General features: G+C 50.0%; 1 protein-coding gene and 1 long non-coding RNA gene across 2 annotated transcripts in view; both read left to right on the top strand.

Moving 5' to 3' along the window:
- PRRX2 (paired related homeobox 2) overlaps positions 1–17,287 on the top strand; it is a 48,804-nt gene that overhangs the window by 28,486 nt on the left and 3,031 nt on the right. Inside the window, exon 2 of the mRNA XM_082400816.1 lies at positions 17,042–17,229. Coding sequence (XP_082256942.1) covers positions 17,042–17,229 — 188 coding nt within the window. The remainder of the gene's footprint in view (positions 1–17,041; positions 17,230–17,287) is intronic.
- On the top strand, positions 8,080–14,122 carry LOC309632872. Its single transcript, XR_014247100.1, has 2 exons — positions 8,080–11,505; positions 12,157–14,122. It is a non-coding gene; the product is annotated as an uncharacterized lncRNA (long non-coding RNA).

Consider the following 17,287-nt stretch of genomic DNA (forward strand, 5'->3'; position numbering starts at 1 on the left):
GGTCCCTCTGACATCCCTGGCATCCTGCGGGGACCATCACGTGCCCTCTGGAAGAGGAAACTGAGGCCCAGAGAGGAGCAGTGACAGGCTCGAGGTCACAGGGCTGGCAAGTGGAGGAGGTGGGATTCCAACCCAGGCTGCTGGGCTCTGGAGACAAAACTGGGCTTGGGATCAAATTCCCTCTGCGTTTGGAGGCTCAAGGAAGAGGGAGGGTGGTGGCCCCAGTTGGAGAGGGGATCAGGGTAGCCAGGCGGCGCCTCTCCAGTGCAGTCCAGCCATCCCTTTCCTGCCAAGCAGGCTCAGCGGTTGTGGCTCCAGCCCAGGCCCCCCCTCCCCCTCCCCCTCCCCCTCCCCCTCCCCCTCCTACCTCTCCCCTCCCCACCCCCAGGGGTAGAATGATGCCCCCATTCCTCTGGCCTTGAGCGCCAGGCTGAAGCCTTTCCCTTCCGGAGGGATTTCTCTGGCTCCTGTTCTGACCCCTAAATTAAAAAAAAAAAAAAAACCAATTAAGTAAATATATTTCTGCAGATAAGAGGGTCAGGGAAGTGGGAAGGCTTGTAACAGTTCACCCAGTCTGTAGTGCACGGAAGTCTTCACATGTTTGGATGGACAGAGAACTGAAATTACCTCCCCATTGGGACCCAAGTTTCGTTCAGTCAATCATATATGTATTTGTTCAGTATTTATTGAGCACCTACTATGTGCCAGGCACTGATAATAAAGAGGCGAGTTCAGTCTGTGACTGTGGCAGGGCTTCCTGCCTGATCCAGCCCAGCTTCTCCAGAAGCATCCGTGAAGGACGGATTCCTCGGGCACATTCGGGACAGCTCTGGGGAAAAAGTGTCCTACAAGCTGTTGTTTAGGAGCAAGGCTTCAGTGCATCCTTGATCCTCTCAATAGAATCTCCGCTCAACAGATACAAACATGAGGTTTAGAGAGGTTAAGGAACTTGCCAGTAGGCGGCACAGCCAATATATGGCAAGTCTGGGACTCAAACCTAGACCCATCTGACTTCAAGTAAATGTACTAACGGTTAAGGTGGTTCAGTGCTTACCGTGTCCCAGGCACTGTTTTAAGAACTTTACATATGGTAACTCATTTAATCCCCACAAAAACCCTATAAGGGAGATGTCATTAGCTCCATTTTCTAGATGGGAAAACAGAAGCACAGAAAAGGAGTAACTTTCTCAGGATCACACAGCAATGAAGCTGGGATATGAACCCGGGAAAGCTAACTCCGGAGTCTGGTTTGTAACACTGTGCTGGGTGAATCACCTTTTATGCTTTTGTTGGGGAGCCTGTTCTGACTGACTTGGTGGCGAGAAAGAACCCAGAAAGTCCTGGCACAGGGGAAGGTGTGGCTGTAAGAACTTCCACTGAAGTAGCTGGGGTTTGGGTGGAGGTTAAGTGAACATCCACCACATGCTCAGCCCTGGTCCATGCCACCCACAGCAAGAAACACTTTACCTGAACTGTCACGTTGAATCTGCTCCGTGAAATGGTGAGGTAATACCGGTCACCCACATAATAGCTAATGTTACCTGAGCGCTTACTAGGTGCCAGACATTGTCTAAGCACTTTAGGTACTGCCAACCCCATTTACAGTGAGGAAACCCAGTCTCGGAAAGGTGAAGCCACTTGTCCAGAGAGCTCATGTAGCTGGTGTGTGGTGAAGCCAGGACTTGAATGCAGCTATTTCCAGGAAAGAGAGGTACGGTTGAGCAGGTTATCCACTGCATAGCTATAGGGGGCACCAGTCACACTGTAGTCTATAGAGATGCTGCCATGGAATTGTGCAGTGCACAACCTGCTCAACCATACATGCTGTCCCTGGGTGTGTCTGGTCTTAATGCTGGCCTCCTAATGCCCCATCCAAAAAAGGAAATGATATTCATGCACACTGTAAGTGGACTCATGTGTGAGCTGGATACATGTGGACATGGGTCCAAAAGTCTACCAAAAATTTAATAGATATGCTGGCATGGTGGGATTTAGGGATGATTTTTCTCCTTTCAAATGTCCTTCAGTAAGTCAGAAAGAGAAAAACAAATATCGTATATTAACGCATATATGTGGAATCTAGAAAAATGGTACAGATGAACCGGTTTGCAAGGCAGAAATAGAGACACAGATGTAGAGGTCAAACGTATGGACACCAAGGGGGGAAAGTGGGGGGTGGTGGTGATGGGATGAATTGGGAGATTGGGATTGACATATATACACCAATATGTATAAAATGGTTAACTAATAAGAACCTGCTTCGTAAAAAAAAAAAAAAAAAAAAGTCCTTCAGTGCTGGGCTTTGTTGTTGTTCTTTGCCATCCTTTAAAAGGAAAAAGAAGAAGAAAAATTAGAATATCTAGAGCAGCTCTATCTGATACAACTTTCTGTAATGAGGAAAATACTCCCTATCTGTGCTTTTCAGTCTGGCAGCCACTGGCCACATGTGGCTATTGAGTCCTTGAAGTGTGCCTGGTGTGACCGAGGAACAGGATTTATGCTTTTATTTCATTTTAATCAATGTAAATTTGACTTTAGATAGCTGCATGGACCAGTGTAGAGCTAGCGGGTGGATCGGCACTTTTCATGTCGAGTCATGACATTCTCCGTCTGCTGCACTGAAGCCCGTGGTTCCTAACCTCGCAGGTGAGGGAGACTGAGCTGCAGACTCTCAGCTGGCCCTGGGCCTGCTGGATCGGAATCCCTGGAGATGGGATGGGAACGTCCCTTTTTTTCTTTTTTTTTTGTGGCCGCGCTGCGTGGGATGTGGGATCTTAGTCCCTGACCAGGGATCGAACCCGCACCCCCTGCAGTGGAAGTACGGAGTCCTAACCACTGAACCGCCAGGGAAGTCCCGCAGTGTCCCTTTTTAATGAGCTTCCCAGGGAGTGTTGAAGCAAATGGTCAGTGGTCACCCTTTGAGAAATCTGGAAGATCTGGTATCAGCCCCTCCCCTGGGGGCCACTGGAGTGGTGAGGGGGCAGGGCAGGCTCCCAGAATCACAGGAGAGGCATTGGAAAAGCTGCCTTCAAATGTTAGCAAGGTGGCCCTGGGGAAGAGTTCCCCTGTGCTGTCCCTCGCTTGAAGCATAAACTGGGGGACCCACAGGGAGAGGGATTATGATTCACTGCAGTAGAGAATTTTCTAGAGTCAGGGTTGACTGTCACCTGGGTGTGACTGGGACCAGTTAGAGACGTCACAGATGGCTCTGTGCCCCCCAAGCTCTGAGTGCACCCTGCCGGTGAGGCTGGTGGAGGCCGGGAACACAGACAGGCACCCACCCCACTGACACACAGCAGGGGATACTCAGCCTTGAGGGCACCAGGGCCCGTGAGCTTGGGGTGGGGGGTGTGGGCAGAGCACTCAGATTTGCTCAAGTAGAACAGAGGGGCCAGCTAAGCCACAGGAAATTAGAGTGGTGTCTGCATCCAGCCACCAGCCCTCGTCCTGACTCCCAGCAGGTGCTGGTTGCGGGCTTTGAGAGGTCCGGAGCTCTTAAGTGGAAGAAAGAAAACCCACACTGGGTCCTTAGCAGCAACTTCATCCTGGTCCGGAAATGGTTAATGAGGGCAGCTTCCACTGCCAGATGCCAGCTACTTAGGGGACAGACAGACTGGACATAAGCTCCCGCTTCATCACTGCCTGGCTGTGTGACCTGGGTCAGCTACTTCACCTCTCTGAACCTCACTGGCCCCAACTGAGAACAAGGCTTACTAACAGCGCCTTCTGCATCGGAGAAGGCAGGGCTTTGTAACCCAGTGCCAGGCACACAATAAAAGTTCAGTAAATGGAAGCCAAAAAAAAGGGTGGGAAGTGGGAGTCCTGTCCTCACCACATGCCCACACTGTGGTGAGCAGGGCAGCAGACACACTCAAGACAGCCTGGAGCTTCTCTGAGCTGAACCTCAAACTCACATTTTCCAGCTTGCCTGGAACTCACACATGGGTCATAAAAACCTGCAGTGATGCTTTAAAGGTCAGCCTCTCTGGGAGTACAGCATCGACCCAGAGCTGGGGTCAGGGGAGGTCCCGCCAGCCTCGGAAGAGGGGCCGATGGGCACTGCCTTTATCTCAGCTGCTATCTGTGGGGAGCTGTGCAAGGGACCCCAAGGTGAAACAGGGGCAAAGGGACAGGTTCTCTTGGGGCACAAAAGCTGACTCTCCATCAAGCTGACTTTTTAGCATGGCGGTCTGTGCACACGATTCAGAAAGTCTATGAACCACCACCCCCCCCCAAAAAAGTTACATGCAAACTTCTGTGTGCACCTGTGTTTTTCTGGGGAAGGGTCCATAGAATTCCTCAGATTCCTCAAGGGGTTCATGACTGAAATGGAGGAAGAACCAATGAGCCACGGCCTAGGTTTCATTTTGGAAAAGTAATAGTGAGGGGACTTCCCTGGCGGTCCAGTGGTTAAGACTCCACACTTCCACTGCCCGGGGCACGGGCTTGATCCCTGGTCGGGGAACTAAGATCCCTCATGCCGTGCAGCGCGGCCACAAAAAAAAAAGAAAGAAAAGTAATAGTGAGGGTAGTGGGCATCTGTGTAGCCCACTGGACTGTTCCATCCTCTCTGTGTCAGCTTGAGAGGGAGGCATAGATACTCTTCTTGCCCCAGTGCACAGATGGTGAAACCGAGGGCCCAAGAAGGGAACTCTCTTGACTAAGGACACACAGGGTAACGTTTTCCTCAAGCTCAGATGCTTGGGAGAGGCTCTCTTGCTGGGCTGCTGGTTTGCCCCGCCCCCTGCCAGCCGTGCCCAATTGCTGGGTCAGGGATGCGCTCCTGCACGCCCCTCCCCAGGGAACCCAGAAACAGAGAGAGAGCAGGAAGGAGGAAAATGTGTGTTCTCAGGGGCTTGGACGTCAGTGGAAAGAACTTGGGGTCCCACTGCCTTGCTGGGAGCCCTTGGCTAAGTCACTGCCCCTCCTCATGCCTCAGTTTCCCCATCGGCAAAAATGAGGGGCTTTGGGGGCTTCCCTGGCGGTCCAGTGGTTAAGACTCTGCGCTCCCACTGCAGGGGGCCCGGCTCGATCCTTGGTTGGGGAAGTAAGATCCCCGCATGCCACGCAGCGCGGCCAAAAACAATAATAATAATTAAAAAAAAATTTTTTTTTTAAATGAGGGGCTTTGACAGATAATCTGTAAGGATCCTTCAGGTCTGAGTCCTGAGAAGACAAGCGTAACAGGCTTGAGATCCCCAGAGCCATTTGCAGCTTTGTTTCAGAACCAAGCCACACGAAATCGGACCTTCTCTGCACCCGACCCCCAGCCCTCGCCCTGACTCCCAGCAGGTGCTGGCTGTGGGCTTCGAGAGGTCCAGGAGCTCAGAGCTGGGAGAGGAAACCCCACACTGAGCCCTGAGTGGCAACTTCACCCTGGTCTGGAAATGGTTAATGAGCTTTCCTCCAGATACCAGCCCCTTATTAAAATGTAGGTTTTACAATAAATCTGGCATTTGGCCACCAACCTTAGATTAAAACCAGACGGGACAGACGCTAGCCCCCTTCTTAGACCAAATTTTAAGCAAAGGGCTGCTCTTCGTCCTGATTGATTCCCGGGCTCCCAATCCCCCTGTACCCCCATTCCAGCCACGTGCACCCACTTTCTGGAGCTCGGTTTGGGGGTGTCGGGAACAGAGAAGACAGGACTGACCACAGATGTGAACTTCTGGGTCCTGGAATGCTGAGGTGGGAGGTGATCAGGCCCCGGACCCAGAGGTTTTGGGGGCAACAGGGGAGGTTCCAGGGACCCCAGAGCCTTTGAGATGGTCAAGGGTATCTGGCTTTTGACCTCCCACCCTTCTCTGTGCCTAAGAATAGGACACACGTGTTCTCTGCCTGGTAGCTTCATCCCTTTTTCCCTACTTGGGCCCAATGATCACATTTTTCAAAGGCTCCTGGGTCTCTGAAGAAGTTTTTTGGCCTCACGCATCCCCCTGTGGTGGCCCCCACGTGGAGACATTCTGTCCGGAGAACCCCGCCTTGTAGCGGCTGTCTTACTGAGCATTTCCCCAAAGACCCTGACCCAGAGTGGCTTTGGGGCTTCCCAGGCAGTACTGAGCCTTAGAGACTCTGTCCCCCCCCACTCCCTGTCACATCCCCGCCAAGCGTTCAGGGGATCTCCTTTCCTTGCTATTCTCAGCCAATCCCAGTATTTCTCTCTACCCCCTCCCTTTTTTCTGTGTTCTACTTGTATGGCGACTTTATTGAGATTTAATTCACATGACATACAATTCACCCACTTAAAGCATACAATCCAGTGATTTTTAGTCTGTTCAGTTGTACAACCATCACCACAATCGATTTTAGAACATTTTCATCACCCCAGAAATAAACCCTGCACCCTTTAGCCCTCACCCCCTCACCCCACCCCATCACCCTCCCCGGGTCCCTGGCAACCACTAATCTACTTTCTGTCTCTATAGATTTGCCTATTCTGGACAGTTCATATGAGTGGAATTGTACATTATGTGCCCTTTTGTCAATGGCACCGTCTTCTTTCACTCAGCATAATGTTTTCAGGGGTCATCCACGGTGTGGCATGGATTAGTACTTCGTTCCTTTTTATAGTCGAATAATAGTCCATTGTATGGATATTTGGGGTACCCACTCATCAGCTGATGGGCATTTGGGTTGTTTCGACTTCTGGGCTATTATGAGTATTGCTGCTATGAACATTCATTCGTATCCAAGTTTTTGTGTGGACATATGTTTTCATTTCTCTTGAGTATACAGCTGGGAGTGGAATTGCTGGGTCATATGCTAACTCTATTTTTAACATTTTGAGGAACTGTCAGGCTGTTTTCCAAAGTGGCTGCATCACTTTTCATTCCTATCAGCAATGCCTGAGGGTTCTGATTTCTCCACATTCTTCCCACCACTTGTTATTATTTGCCTTTTGATTCTAGCCATCCTAGTAGGTGTGAAGTGGTATCTCACTGTGATTTTGCTTTGCATTTCCCTGATGGCTAATAATGTTGAGCATCTTTTCATGTGCTTATTGGTCATTTGTATATCTTCTTTGGAGAAATGTCTATTCAGATCATTTGCTCATTTTTAAATTGGACTATTTGTCTTTTTATTGTTGAGTTACAAGAGTTCTTGATATTTTCTAAATACAAGTCTCTTATCAAATATATGATTTGTAAATAGTTTTCCCATTCTGTGGGTTGTCTTTTTACTTTCTTGATGGTGTTCACAAAAGTTTTAAATTTGAAGAAATCCGATTTCTCTTTTTTTTTCGTTTAATTGCTTGTGCTTTTTCTGTCATATCTAAGAAACCACTGTCTGGCCCTTTTGAGGGTAAAGGGAACTGGCTTTGGAAGTTGAGACTTTCATCCCTTTTTGGAATGAGGGCTTCCTTCATCTATATAATCATTCATTCAGAAATATTTCTGAAACCAAACTACTTGCCCAGTCTTGGGGATACAGCAGTGACAAGGCAAACCCAGCCCCCACCTTCCTAGAGCTTAGAATGGAATGGAAGAGACAAGCATGAAGCAGAAAACCAAAACAGAAGAATGACTTAATTACAGATGTACTGGAGAGAGAGGAGGGCCCAGGAGCCTGTAACAAGGAGATCTGTTCTGGTCTGAGGGCTGGGAAAGACCCCCCAGGACAGGGCATCTAGTCTGAGATTAAAGGCCGGGAAACATTAGCCAGGCAAAAGGGGTGCAGTGCTCCAGGCCAGGAACAGCATGTGCAAAGGCCCTGAGGTGGCAGGAGCTCTTGCTGTCCGGTAAGGCAAATCACCTTGGCGCACTGGCCCCTCCACTGAGGTCTCTTGGGGGGGGGGGTCCGGTGGCCCGATGGAAGTGTGTGCAGCATGCCATGTCCTTAGTGCATGTACAGAAGAGGTTCTAGACCCCAGAGAGATCCAGATGCATTGCAGCTGCCTCCAGGACCCTGCTGAGGATTCGAGAGGACATGCAGGGGCCTCCCCCAGCCTCCTCCAGACTCCAGGGTTACCCCAAGCCTGCAGAGGCCTCCTCATAGCCATACTGGTTACTGGCCTCGGGCTGGGAGGGGGTGGGGGGCGCAGCAGTCCCAGGCTGAGGTGGCCCACGACCCTGGGTTCTTACATGCTGTCTGAGGCCTGTGAGATCATGGGGACATGGATAGGGCCCCAGGGGACCTCTCTGACTCCCTGGGCCCCGATGTGTCTTCCTTCCTCACCTTCCTTCCTGAGATATTTTCTCCTTCTCTAGACTGGTAGCTATAAAAATGTATCAGCACCTTGGGTTTTTGTTCAAAATGAGTGAGGTGAAACATCCTTGGAGGGGCAGCTGGACAGTGGGTGTCGGTGGCTGACTCCCCTCCCCCACTGCCCCAAGCCCCTCCCTCCTGCCCTGTGACACATGCTGTCATGACTCAGCCCTAGCCAGGTCTCTATGGCTCCATAAGGAAGAACCTGGACCCTGGAGACAGCCCGGGACCGGGGCAGACTCTGAAGTCTTCCCACGCTCTTCCAGGGCCTCCTCATTTGTCTGTTCATCTCTTCATTCATTCACTCACTCAACACTCAACAGATATTTGTGGAGAGCTTACCCTGAGCCAGGCCCTGTGACAGGTCCCAGAGAGACAGAAAACAGTAAGTTCCAGTCCCTGCCAGACAAATGACCCTACATATACGCTGCAACGTGACAGGGCTATGATGGGGGGTCTGGGATGGCTTCCTGGAGGAAGCGGCATTCTGGGGAGACCTCAAGGTGAGCCAGGGAGGCAGAGAGAAGTCACAAGCCCACGAACGGAGCAGGCAGAGGTCCGCAGGGGAGAGGATGTGCATGTCCAATGTAAATCCTGACCTCAGGGAGGCTGCGAACCTGGGACAGCAGCACTGAGACCACCCCAGCCCCCCTGACCTGCCACTGCCCACCCAGGGGGCCTGAGGGGCCCCATCCAGTGGACAGAGCCCGAAAACCCTCAAGACAAAGGCCCCATCCTTCTGTCATGTTCACCGTCAGTTTGTCCAGGGCTGGGCTGGAGGCTGGGGCTATCTCCTCCCTCGGTTCTCCCTGCCAAGTGGCTACCAGGGGAGAAAAGAAAGGACCTGGGGTTGGCAGGGGGAGGACTGTCACTCTCTGTGTGACCCTGGGTCGGTCCTAGCCCCTCTCTGGGCCTCTCTCCCTCTTCTCCTCTGTGAGACAGAGACATCCCTGCCTCCCATCTTGAGGTTGCTGGGGGCCTCCAGGGAGGTGATGCTGGGAAGTCCGCCTGTGTGATCTCACCCCCCTTTGTGCCTTAGCCCTGGTCCCTGAGTGTCCTGAACTGAGGCCGGCCTGTCCAAACATGAAAGCAGCTCTTAGCTCCTTGTTTGAGATTCTGGCTGGGGCGGAGCTGGCCTCCTGGGGAAGCCCCCAGAAGCCCAGGCGCCTTTCTCCAGATGGCTGCAGGCTCCATGCTTCTTCTCCTTCCTCCTCCCTTCTGTCCATCCTTCCTTTCTTCCTTCCAATGTGGGTGACGCACTTGGTGCCAGGCCTGACCCTGGCTCTGCCCTCACAGGTCTCACATGCCCCACCCCCTCGAAGCTACCCCACCCTGCGTGCTGTTGACAGCCCCCCTGCCCTGTGTGCCAGGGGCTCCAGCACAGACCCCAGCTCTAGAGATGCTCCTGTTGCCTTCAGCCCCCCTCTTCTTGGCTGACCCATTCACCCTAAGCCCCTGGAGAGACCCCCAGAATCCCCCTGCATGAAGACCTGGGGGTACTCTTAGGGCAGGCCGCCCTTGCCAAACTGGTTAAAAGCCTAGGCTCCGTGCCAATCCGCAGGTTTAAGTCCCAGCTCCAGCCTTGACTGGCCACATGGATTTGGCAGGTTGCTTAACCCCGTGCCTCAGTTTCCTCGTCCGTAAAATCAGGCTAAGAGCACGCAGGTCTGATGGTTGTGAGGGTTCAATGAGGTGATTCCTGTTACTTCCGTTTCTCAGCGAAATTCCTGAGGCTGGGACAGAATAAAGGCTTCATCCACCGCCACGCTGCTGGTGCGCCAGGGCCAGCCTGAGGTCCTAAACCAGGAGGACCCCCGGCTCCTTAACCGCCTGTACTGCCTCTCACTTCCTGTCCGAGGTGAGATTCTCTCCCAAGTCTCTCCTGGTGGCATTTGAGCCAGGGATGCCGCGTCGCAGCAACTAGGGACACCGTTTCCAGATTCCTGTCTGAGCCCTTCTCCCAGGGGTTTTTCAGAGGAACCCAAGTCTCTACCAAGAGACCTGGGTGTTTGGGGGAGGGCAGCCTCTCTGTGCCCCCCACCTCCACTTCCTTCCTCAGACTTTTCTGGCTGTAAATATTTCTGCAGCTTCGAAGCTCCTTTGACCAAGGCCCAGTGTTAATTTGTTAAATCCACGTCAAGGTCCTGGGGACGCGTTGTTTATTTTTGTGAACGTGTTGGCAGAGATCACATTTGGGGTGGGGGGAGGCTGCTTATTCGGTCAGAATAAATGCTAATTAATAAAAGTTATTTATTTGGGTTGGAGCTTGCCGTGGCCCCAGGGTCAGGCACAAACTGACTATTTGAAGCAAAAACAAACAAGAGAGTGTCTCTCAACAGCTTGAGAAAGGCAGAAACGACGAGGCTGGATTTATTTGTCTTAGGAAGAATTTGCAGTTAATTCCCTCCAGACTATTTAGACCCTTAAATTACAGGGAATAAGAAAAACCATGGGTGCACGGGAAGGAGCCAGGAACACTTGATCATTTGGCCGAGAGCAGAGTTTTTAAATGTCTTTGGCCTGAAGTCAGCCAAATAAATTGTATGTGTGAAATAATTTAATGGCAGAAAACTGAGCACCAGTCACTTCTTTTTCATTGTAATGTAATAAGAGAGAGACAGCATGGCTGGCCTCCCCTATGTGAGGCTGTTTTTCTCTTCCCTCATCCCGCCCCTCACAATAGCCCCTAAACAGCCCACGTAAATGGAGGTGGTTTCAGGCTTTATTTTCAATCCCAGAGGAAAGCAGAACTTTTATTACGGAACAAAAGGAAACTTTGGGCACAGCCCTGACTTGCACGGAGCTGGCCCCAGTACTTGCTGGCCTGAGGCTTCAAGAGTATTTATTTTCCAAATGCTTTAAGCTCAAGCGTGGAACCCCCAGAGGACACACGCCTACCACAATCCACTTCTCAGGGGGTGATTGAGGAACTCATGGTAACGAATATCCAGCACATCTGCTGGGAAACAGAGTCCAGCCCGAGAGCCCTGGCTGAGTCCAAAGCTGTGGGTTCGAGTCCTGGGTCACCTCCAAGACGCTGTGTGAATCTTCCTGAACCTCGGTTGCCTCTCCTCAGCCTCTGCCCACAGCAGGGACTGGAGCCATCTTTCTACTGTGGGCGGGGCGGAGGGAGAAAGATCTTTGTCTTCAGGCGGGAAGAGGGTTGCACACAAGGAAGAAAGCCAGGAGCAGCGAGCATTTATCAAGCGATTACTATGCTCTTGGCACTGAGTTCAATTCAGCTCCTCCAGGAACTCTGTGTGACCTCGGGCAAGCTGCTGTCCCTCAAGGCTCCCAGAGGTGAGGTCTTCCTCCCGGGGGGCTATAGGATGGAGACTCGGGGACCTTTCCGCACCAGTGAGATGACATGATCCACGGTGTCTCCCAGAGCTGGGGCGGAGAGTGTGACAGACCCCCACATCACCTTCCCTGGAAACCGCGGGAGGCGACCCCCTCGGAGACAGGCTCACAGCCCAGGCCGCCTGAACCTTCCCACAGACACGGATTCCAGTCCCCGCTGTGTGATCTTGGGTGAACCTCTCAGAGCCTCAGTTTCCCAGTGTGTGAAATGGGGTAATGCCTCATAGGGCAGATGCCAGGATTCAGTGGATGGAAACGGACAGAGCGCTTGGCATCCCTCCTGCCCAAGCCAACTTTTGTTGAGCGCATCCCATCATAGCTGCCTTGATGGGAACCCCCGGGGAGATGTGACTCCAGACCAGTGGAGACCAGCTGGTATCAGGGGTGGTGAGAGCCTGGGGTTGTTGGGAGGGGTGTTAAGCGCCCTTGTGTGAGGGTTTCAGCTCCAAGGCACCACGCAGTTTGGCCAAAGAGGGGAGTTGTTTCTTCCGGCACCCACTTGGAGGGGGCTGAGGCTGCAAAATGATTTTCATTTCAACACCCTCAGTTTTGAATTGCTAAATTTCCTAAAAAATTCTCCTTTTTTGGCAGAAATGCCTCCTGCGTTGGGTTTGTGCCCAAGAAGCGTTGCCTGAAGGGGGGCGGAAATCGGCTCGCGATGGCTGGTGTTCCAGAAGCTTCCGTCCGCTCTCGGGCTCTTGATCCCACAGGTTTTCAGCGCTCAGCCCTTGTTATTTCAGTTTAAGGTTTCTTCCAGCTCAAGGGGGTGGGGAGCGGGGGGTGGAGAGCCATTCACTGGCACCAGACATTCTCATCCATCTTCACCTTTTCTTGGAGGAAAGGGGTGAGGAGTGAAGACTGAAGCGGGTCCAGGAGAAGAGGCCAGCTCGCCCGGGGCCGCTCCGTGTTCCCTGCCATTGCCTACCCCACCCCCAGATGTGTCCCACGTTTGCAGTGCTTCCCAAAGGGGAAAAGTACTGGACCTCAACTCCTGGTCCTCCCTCCAAACCAGGGCCTCTCTCTCTCAGCTCTGCGGACACGGTGAACCAGAGAATTCCCGGATGCGGGGCCTTACTCGGCAGCATCCCCAGCCTCTGCCTCGATCCCAGGAGCTCCCCCTCTCCCAGTCCTGACCATCAGAAACGTCTCTGGACAGATGTCCCCTGGAGGCTAAATTGCCCTCTGTTGAGAACCACTGGTCCAAACCAAGTCAGGTCATCTTTTTCCAGGCATCCTGCCTGATTCCTGCCTGACAACCCCCGACCCTACCCCCGATGCAATTACTTACCAGGCTCATGGAACAATTTAGCCTCCGATCAAATCAGCTGGTTGCTCAAGAATCAGTAAACCCTGCTAACCTGGGAGCTCATTCAAAAGCCAGGATTGAGTGGTATCCATGGCTGGGCCTGGAATGTTCTCGATGCTCAGCTGAACAACTTCTCAGCATCGTGTGAAGAACATAGCATGTATAAAGGGAATGTGTAACTGGGGAAGCAAAAAAACAAGGTGTGGCCCCAAATCCAAAAGGTTGACAATGCATTCTGTTGGCCCAACTGTGGGCAAAACTGACCTTCCTATCCACCGCTGCTGGGAAGCGTTATGGGGGATTTGGCCACATCTAGCATTTTACTCACTGGCCAAGCAATCCCACTTCTAGGAATCTGTCCCAAATATTCGCTGGCAAAAACAGAAAATCATGTTTGCACGAGGTTATTAACTGTGGCATTCTTTAATTGCAAAAGATTGGAAACACACTACGTGCCCATCCACAGGGCTCCGGTTTTAGTTAACTAAACCACGGTACATTCGCACAACCGAGTGGTACAGAGCTGTGAGAAGGTACATGCAGGACTTCTCTGCACTGGATGGAGGAATCCCTGGGATGTATTGCTCAGTGGGAAAAAAGGGAGATGCACAACAGTACATGGTCTGCTATCTTTCAGTAGAAGAGGGGGAGAAAATATTATACTTGAAAAAAATATTTGCAAAAAGCAATGCTGGGGACTTCCCTCGTGGTCCAGTGGGTAAGACTCCGCGCTCCCAATGCTGGGGGCCTGGGTTCGATCCCTGGTCTGGGAACTAGATCCCGCATGCATGCCACAACGAAGAGTCCACATGCTGCAACCTAGAAGTCCACATGCCATAATCAAAGATCCCACATGCAGTAGCTAAGACCTGGCACAGCCAATATAAATAATAAATAAATAAATAAATAAAATATATATATTTTTAAAAAGCAATGCTGGAAGGATAGAGCAAAGACTAATTTAAAAATTGTTCTGATATGTGGAGGGAGGGAACAAGAGGGAAAATATAATATGGAAATTAATGTAAATAAAGAGGGCTGGGTTTGTTGGGCCGGGTGGAGTGATCTCTGAAGCCAATTAAGTAGGAGGAGGCAAGCTTCAGTTTTGGAACTTCCCTGGTGGTCTAGTGGGTAAGGATGCAAGCTCCCAGTGCAGGGGGCCTGGGTTCAATCCCTGGTCAGGGAACTAGATCCCGCATGCACGCCACAACTAAGACCTGGTGCAGCCTAAATAAATAAATAAATAAACAATTTTTTTAAAAAAGAGAGAGACAAGTTGCAGCACCAGTGTGTTCAGCGTGATCTCATGCTTGTAAGTTTTTTTAAATGTGCGTTTGTAATTTTGTAAATCTTGGGGAGCAGAGTCCGGAGAAAGGAGTAGTTTGTTTTACTTTGTGTCTTTCTGTGTTGCTTGAATCTGTTACTGCAACAAGCAGTGACATTATTTGGTTATTAAAATATACTTTTTTTTTCCTTACATGAAATCTCCAGATTTTTTAAAAATTAAATTTAATATTTATTTATGTTTCTCTCTTACTTTTGAATTTTGAGGTAAAGTTTGCATACAATAGTGTAGAAATCTTAAGTGGACCCTTCACTGAGGTTTTTTTTTTTTTTTTTTCTTTTGTTGTTGTTTTCTTTTTTTTTTTATACAGCAGGTTCTTATTAGTTATCTATTTTATACATATTAGTGTATATATGTCAATCCCAATCTCCCAATTCATCCCACCACCCCCCGCCCCACTTTCCCCCCTTGGTGTCCATACGTTTGTTCTCTACATCTGTGTCTCAATTTCTGTCCTGCCAACCGGTTCATCTGTACCATTTTTCTAGGTTCCACATATGTGTGTTAATATACGATATTTGTTTTTCTCTTTCTGACTTACTTCACTCTGTATAACAGTCTCTAGGTCCATCCACGTCTCTACAAATGACCCAATTTAGTTCTTTTTATGGCTGAGTAATATTCCATTGTATATATGTACCACATCTTCTTTATCCATTCATCTGTCAATGGACATTTAGGTTGCTTCCATCACCTGGCTGTTGTAAATAGTGCTGCAATGAACATTGGGGTGCATGTGTCTTTCTGAATTATGGTTTTCTCTGGGTATATGCCCAGTAGTGGGGTTGCTGGGTCATATGGTAATTTTATTTTTAGTTTTTTAAGGAACCTCCATACTTTTTTCCATAGTGTATCAATTTACATTCCCACCAACAGTGCAAGAGGGTTCCCTTTTCTCCACACCTTCTCCAGCCTTTGTTGTTTGTAGATTTTCTAATGATGCCCATTCTAACTGGTGTGAGGTGATACCTCATTGTAGTTTTGATTTGCATTTCTCTAATAATTAGTGATGTTGAGCAGCTTTTCATGTGCCTCTTGGTCATCTGTATGTCTTCTTTGGAGAGATGCCTATTTAGGTCTTCTGCCCATTTTTTGATTGGGTTTTTTGTTTTTTTAATATTGAGCTGCATGAGCTGTTTATATACTTTGGAGATTAATCCTTTGTCCCTTGATTCATTTGCAAATATTTTCTCCCATTCAGAAACAACAAACAAGTCTTTTCTTCTTGTTTGTAGTTTCCTTTGCTTTGCAAAAGCTTTTAAGTTTCATTAGGTCCCATTTGTTTATTTTTGTTTTTATTTCCATTACTCTAGGAGGTGGATCAAAAAAGATCTTGCTGTGATTTATGTTAAAGAGTGTTCTTCCTATGTTTTCCTTTAAGAGTTTTATAGTGTCGGGTCTTACATTTAGGTCTTTAATACATTTTGAGTTTATTTTTGTGTAAGGTGTTAGGGAGTGTTCTAATTTCATTCTTTTACACGTAGCTGTCCAGTTTTCCCATCACCACTTATTGAAGAGACTGTCGTTTCTCCTTATCCTTGCCTCCTTTGTCATAGATTAGTTGACCATAGGTAAGTGGGTTTATCTCTGGGCTTTCTATCCTGTTCCATTGATCTGTTGATCTATATTTCTGTTTTTGTGCCAGTACCATATTGTCTTGATTATTGTAGCTTTGTAGTATAATCTGAAGTCAGGGAGTCTGATTCCTCCAGCTCTGTTTTTTTTCCCTCAAGACTGCTTTGACTATTCGGGGTCTTTTGTGTCTCCATACAAATTTTAAGGATCCAGATTTTTTTAATGTTTGATTAAATATTCTTTTTTTTTTTGAAGTATAGTTGATTTACAATGTTGTGTTAATTTCTGGTGCACAGCAAAGTGATTCAGTTAAATAAATATATTCGTTTTCATAGTCTTTTCCATTATGGTTTATTACAAGATACTGAATATAGTTCCCTGTGCTATATAGTAAGACCTTGCTATTTATCCATAAAATATACATTTTTTATTAAGGTACACCGGACCCTGAACCAGACAGGGCTGGTTCTAAGTGCTGGGTGAGTGCAGTGGAGGAGAGGGGATTCCATGTGGACTCAGGTGGTCAGGGAGGGCTCCCTGGAGGAGTGAACAATGAGCTGGGCCCTGCAGGAGGAAGGGTCAGCAGTTCAGCCCTTGGGTAAAATTGAAATGTGGAAATAGTAGCTGAACATCCCCCCTCCCTTCTCTCTCTGTAAATGGGGTGTGAAGAGCACCTGTCTATAGGATTCCTGTGAGCATCCAATGATCTGTGGGTGCCTGCAGTGGACCCTTGGAACTGTGACTCTCACTGCTCTTTTTTAATATATTAATGTAATTCAACAACAAATACCCATGGAGGGTTTACCATGCCCCAGAGCCTGAGCTAGGAGCCGAGGACACGTAGATGTCTCCAGCGGCCCGGCCCCCCCCACCAGGTCAGTTGTCCCTCATGGTGGTGGGTGCTTGTCCCCGGGCTCCACAGGATGGGGACCTGGCTGCTTTTGTTCACCATTATATCCCCAGGGCCCTAGCCTTGTGCCTGCTACCTAGTAGGTGCTCAGTAAATGTGTTGCAGAATGGATGGATGGATGGATGGATGAAGGAATGAATGAAGGAGTGAATTAAAGGGAGGTGCTGCTGCTCTCGGGCTGCACCATCCATCAGCAGAGGGAGACACAGGTAAAAGGCTCAGAGCACATTGCTGAGCTGGCGCCTGAGTCGTGACCATCTCGGCACCTCCGGGCTGGGGGCACTGCGGGCACCCACCACGCGCTGTCCGCCGCCCCGCTGACCCTCGGACCCCTCCGCAGGTGAGTGTCCCAGCCCCGGGCGCGGCGGCGCCGCCAAGCGGAAGAAGAAGCAGCGGCGGAACCGCACCACGTTCAACAGCAGCCAGCTACAGGCGCTGGAGCGCGTGTTCGAGCGCACGCACTACCCCGACGCCTTCGTGCGGGAGGAGCTCGCCCGGCGCGTCAACCTCAGCGAGGCGCGTGTCCAGGTGAGTGCTGCCCATCCATGGGCCCCCCGGGGGAGCGTGCAGCCACCACTCACCCAGG

This window comes from Balaenoptera borealis (assembly GCF_965194805.1).
Source record: "Balaenoptera borealis genome assembly, chromosome: 8".
Taxonomy (NCBI): Eukaryota; Metazoa; Chordata; class Mammalia; order Artiodactyla; family Balaenopteridae; genus Balaenoptera; species Balaenoptera borealis.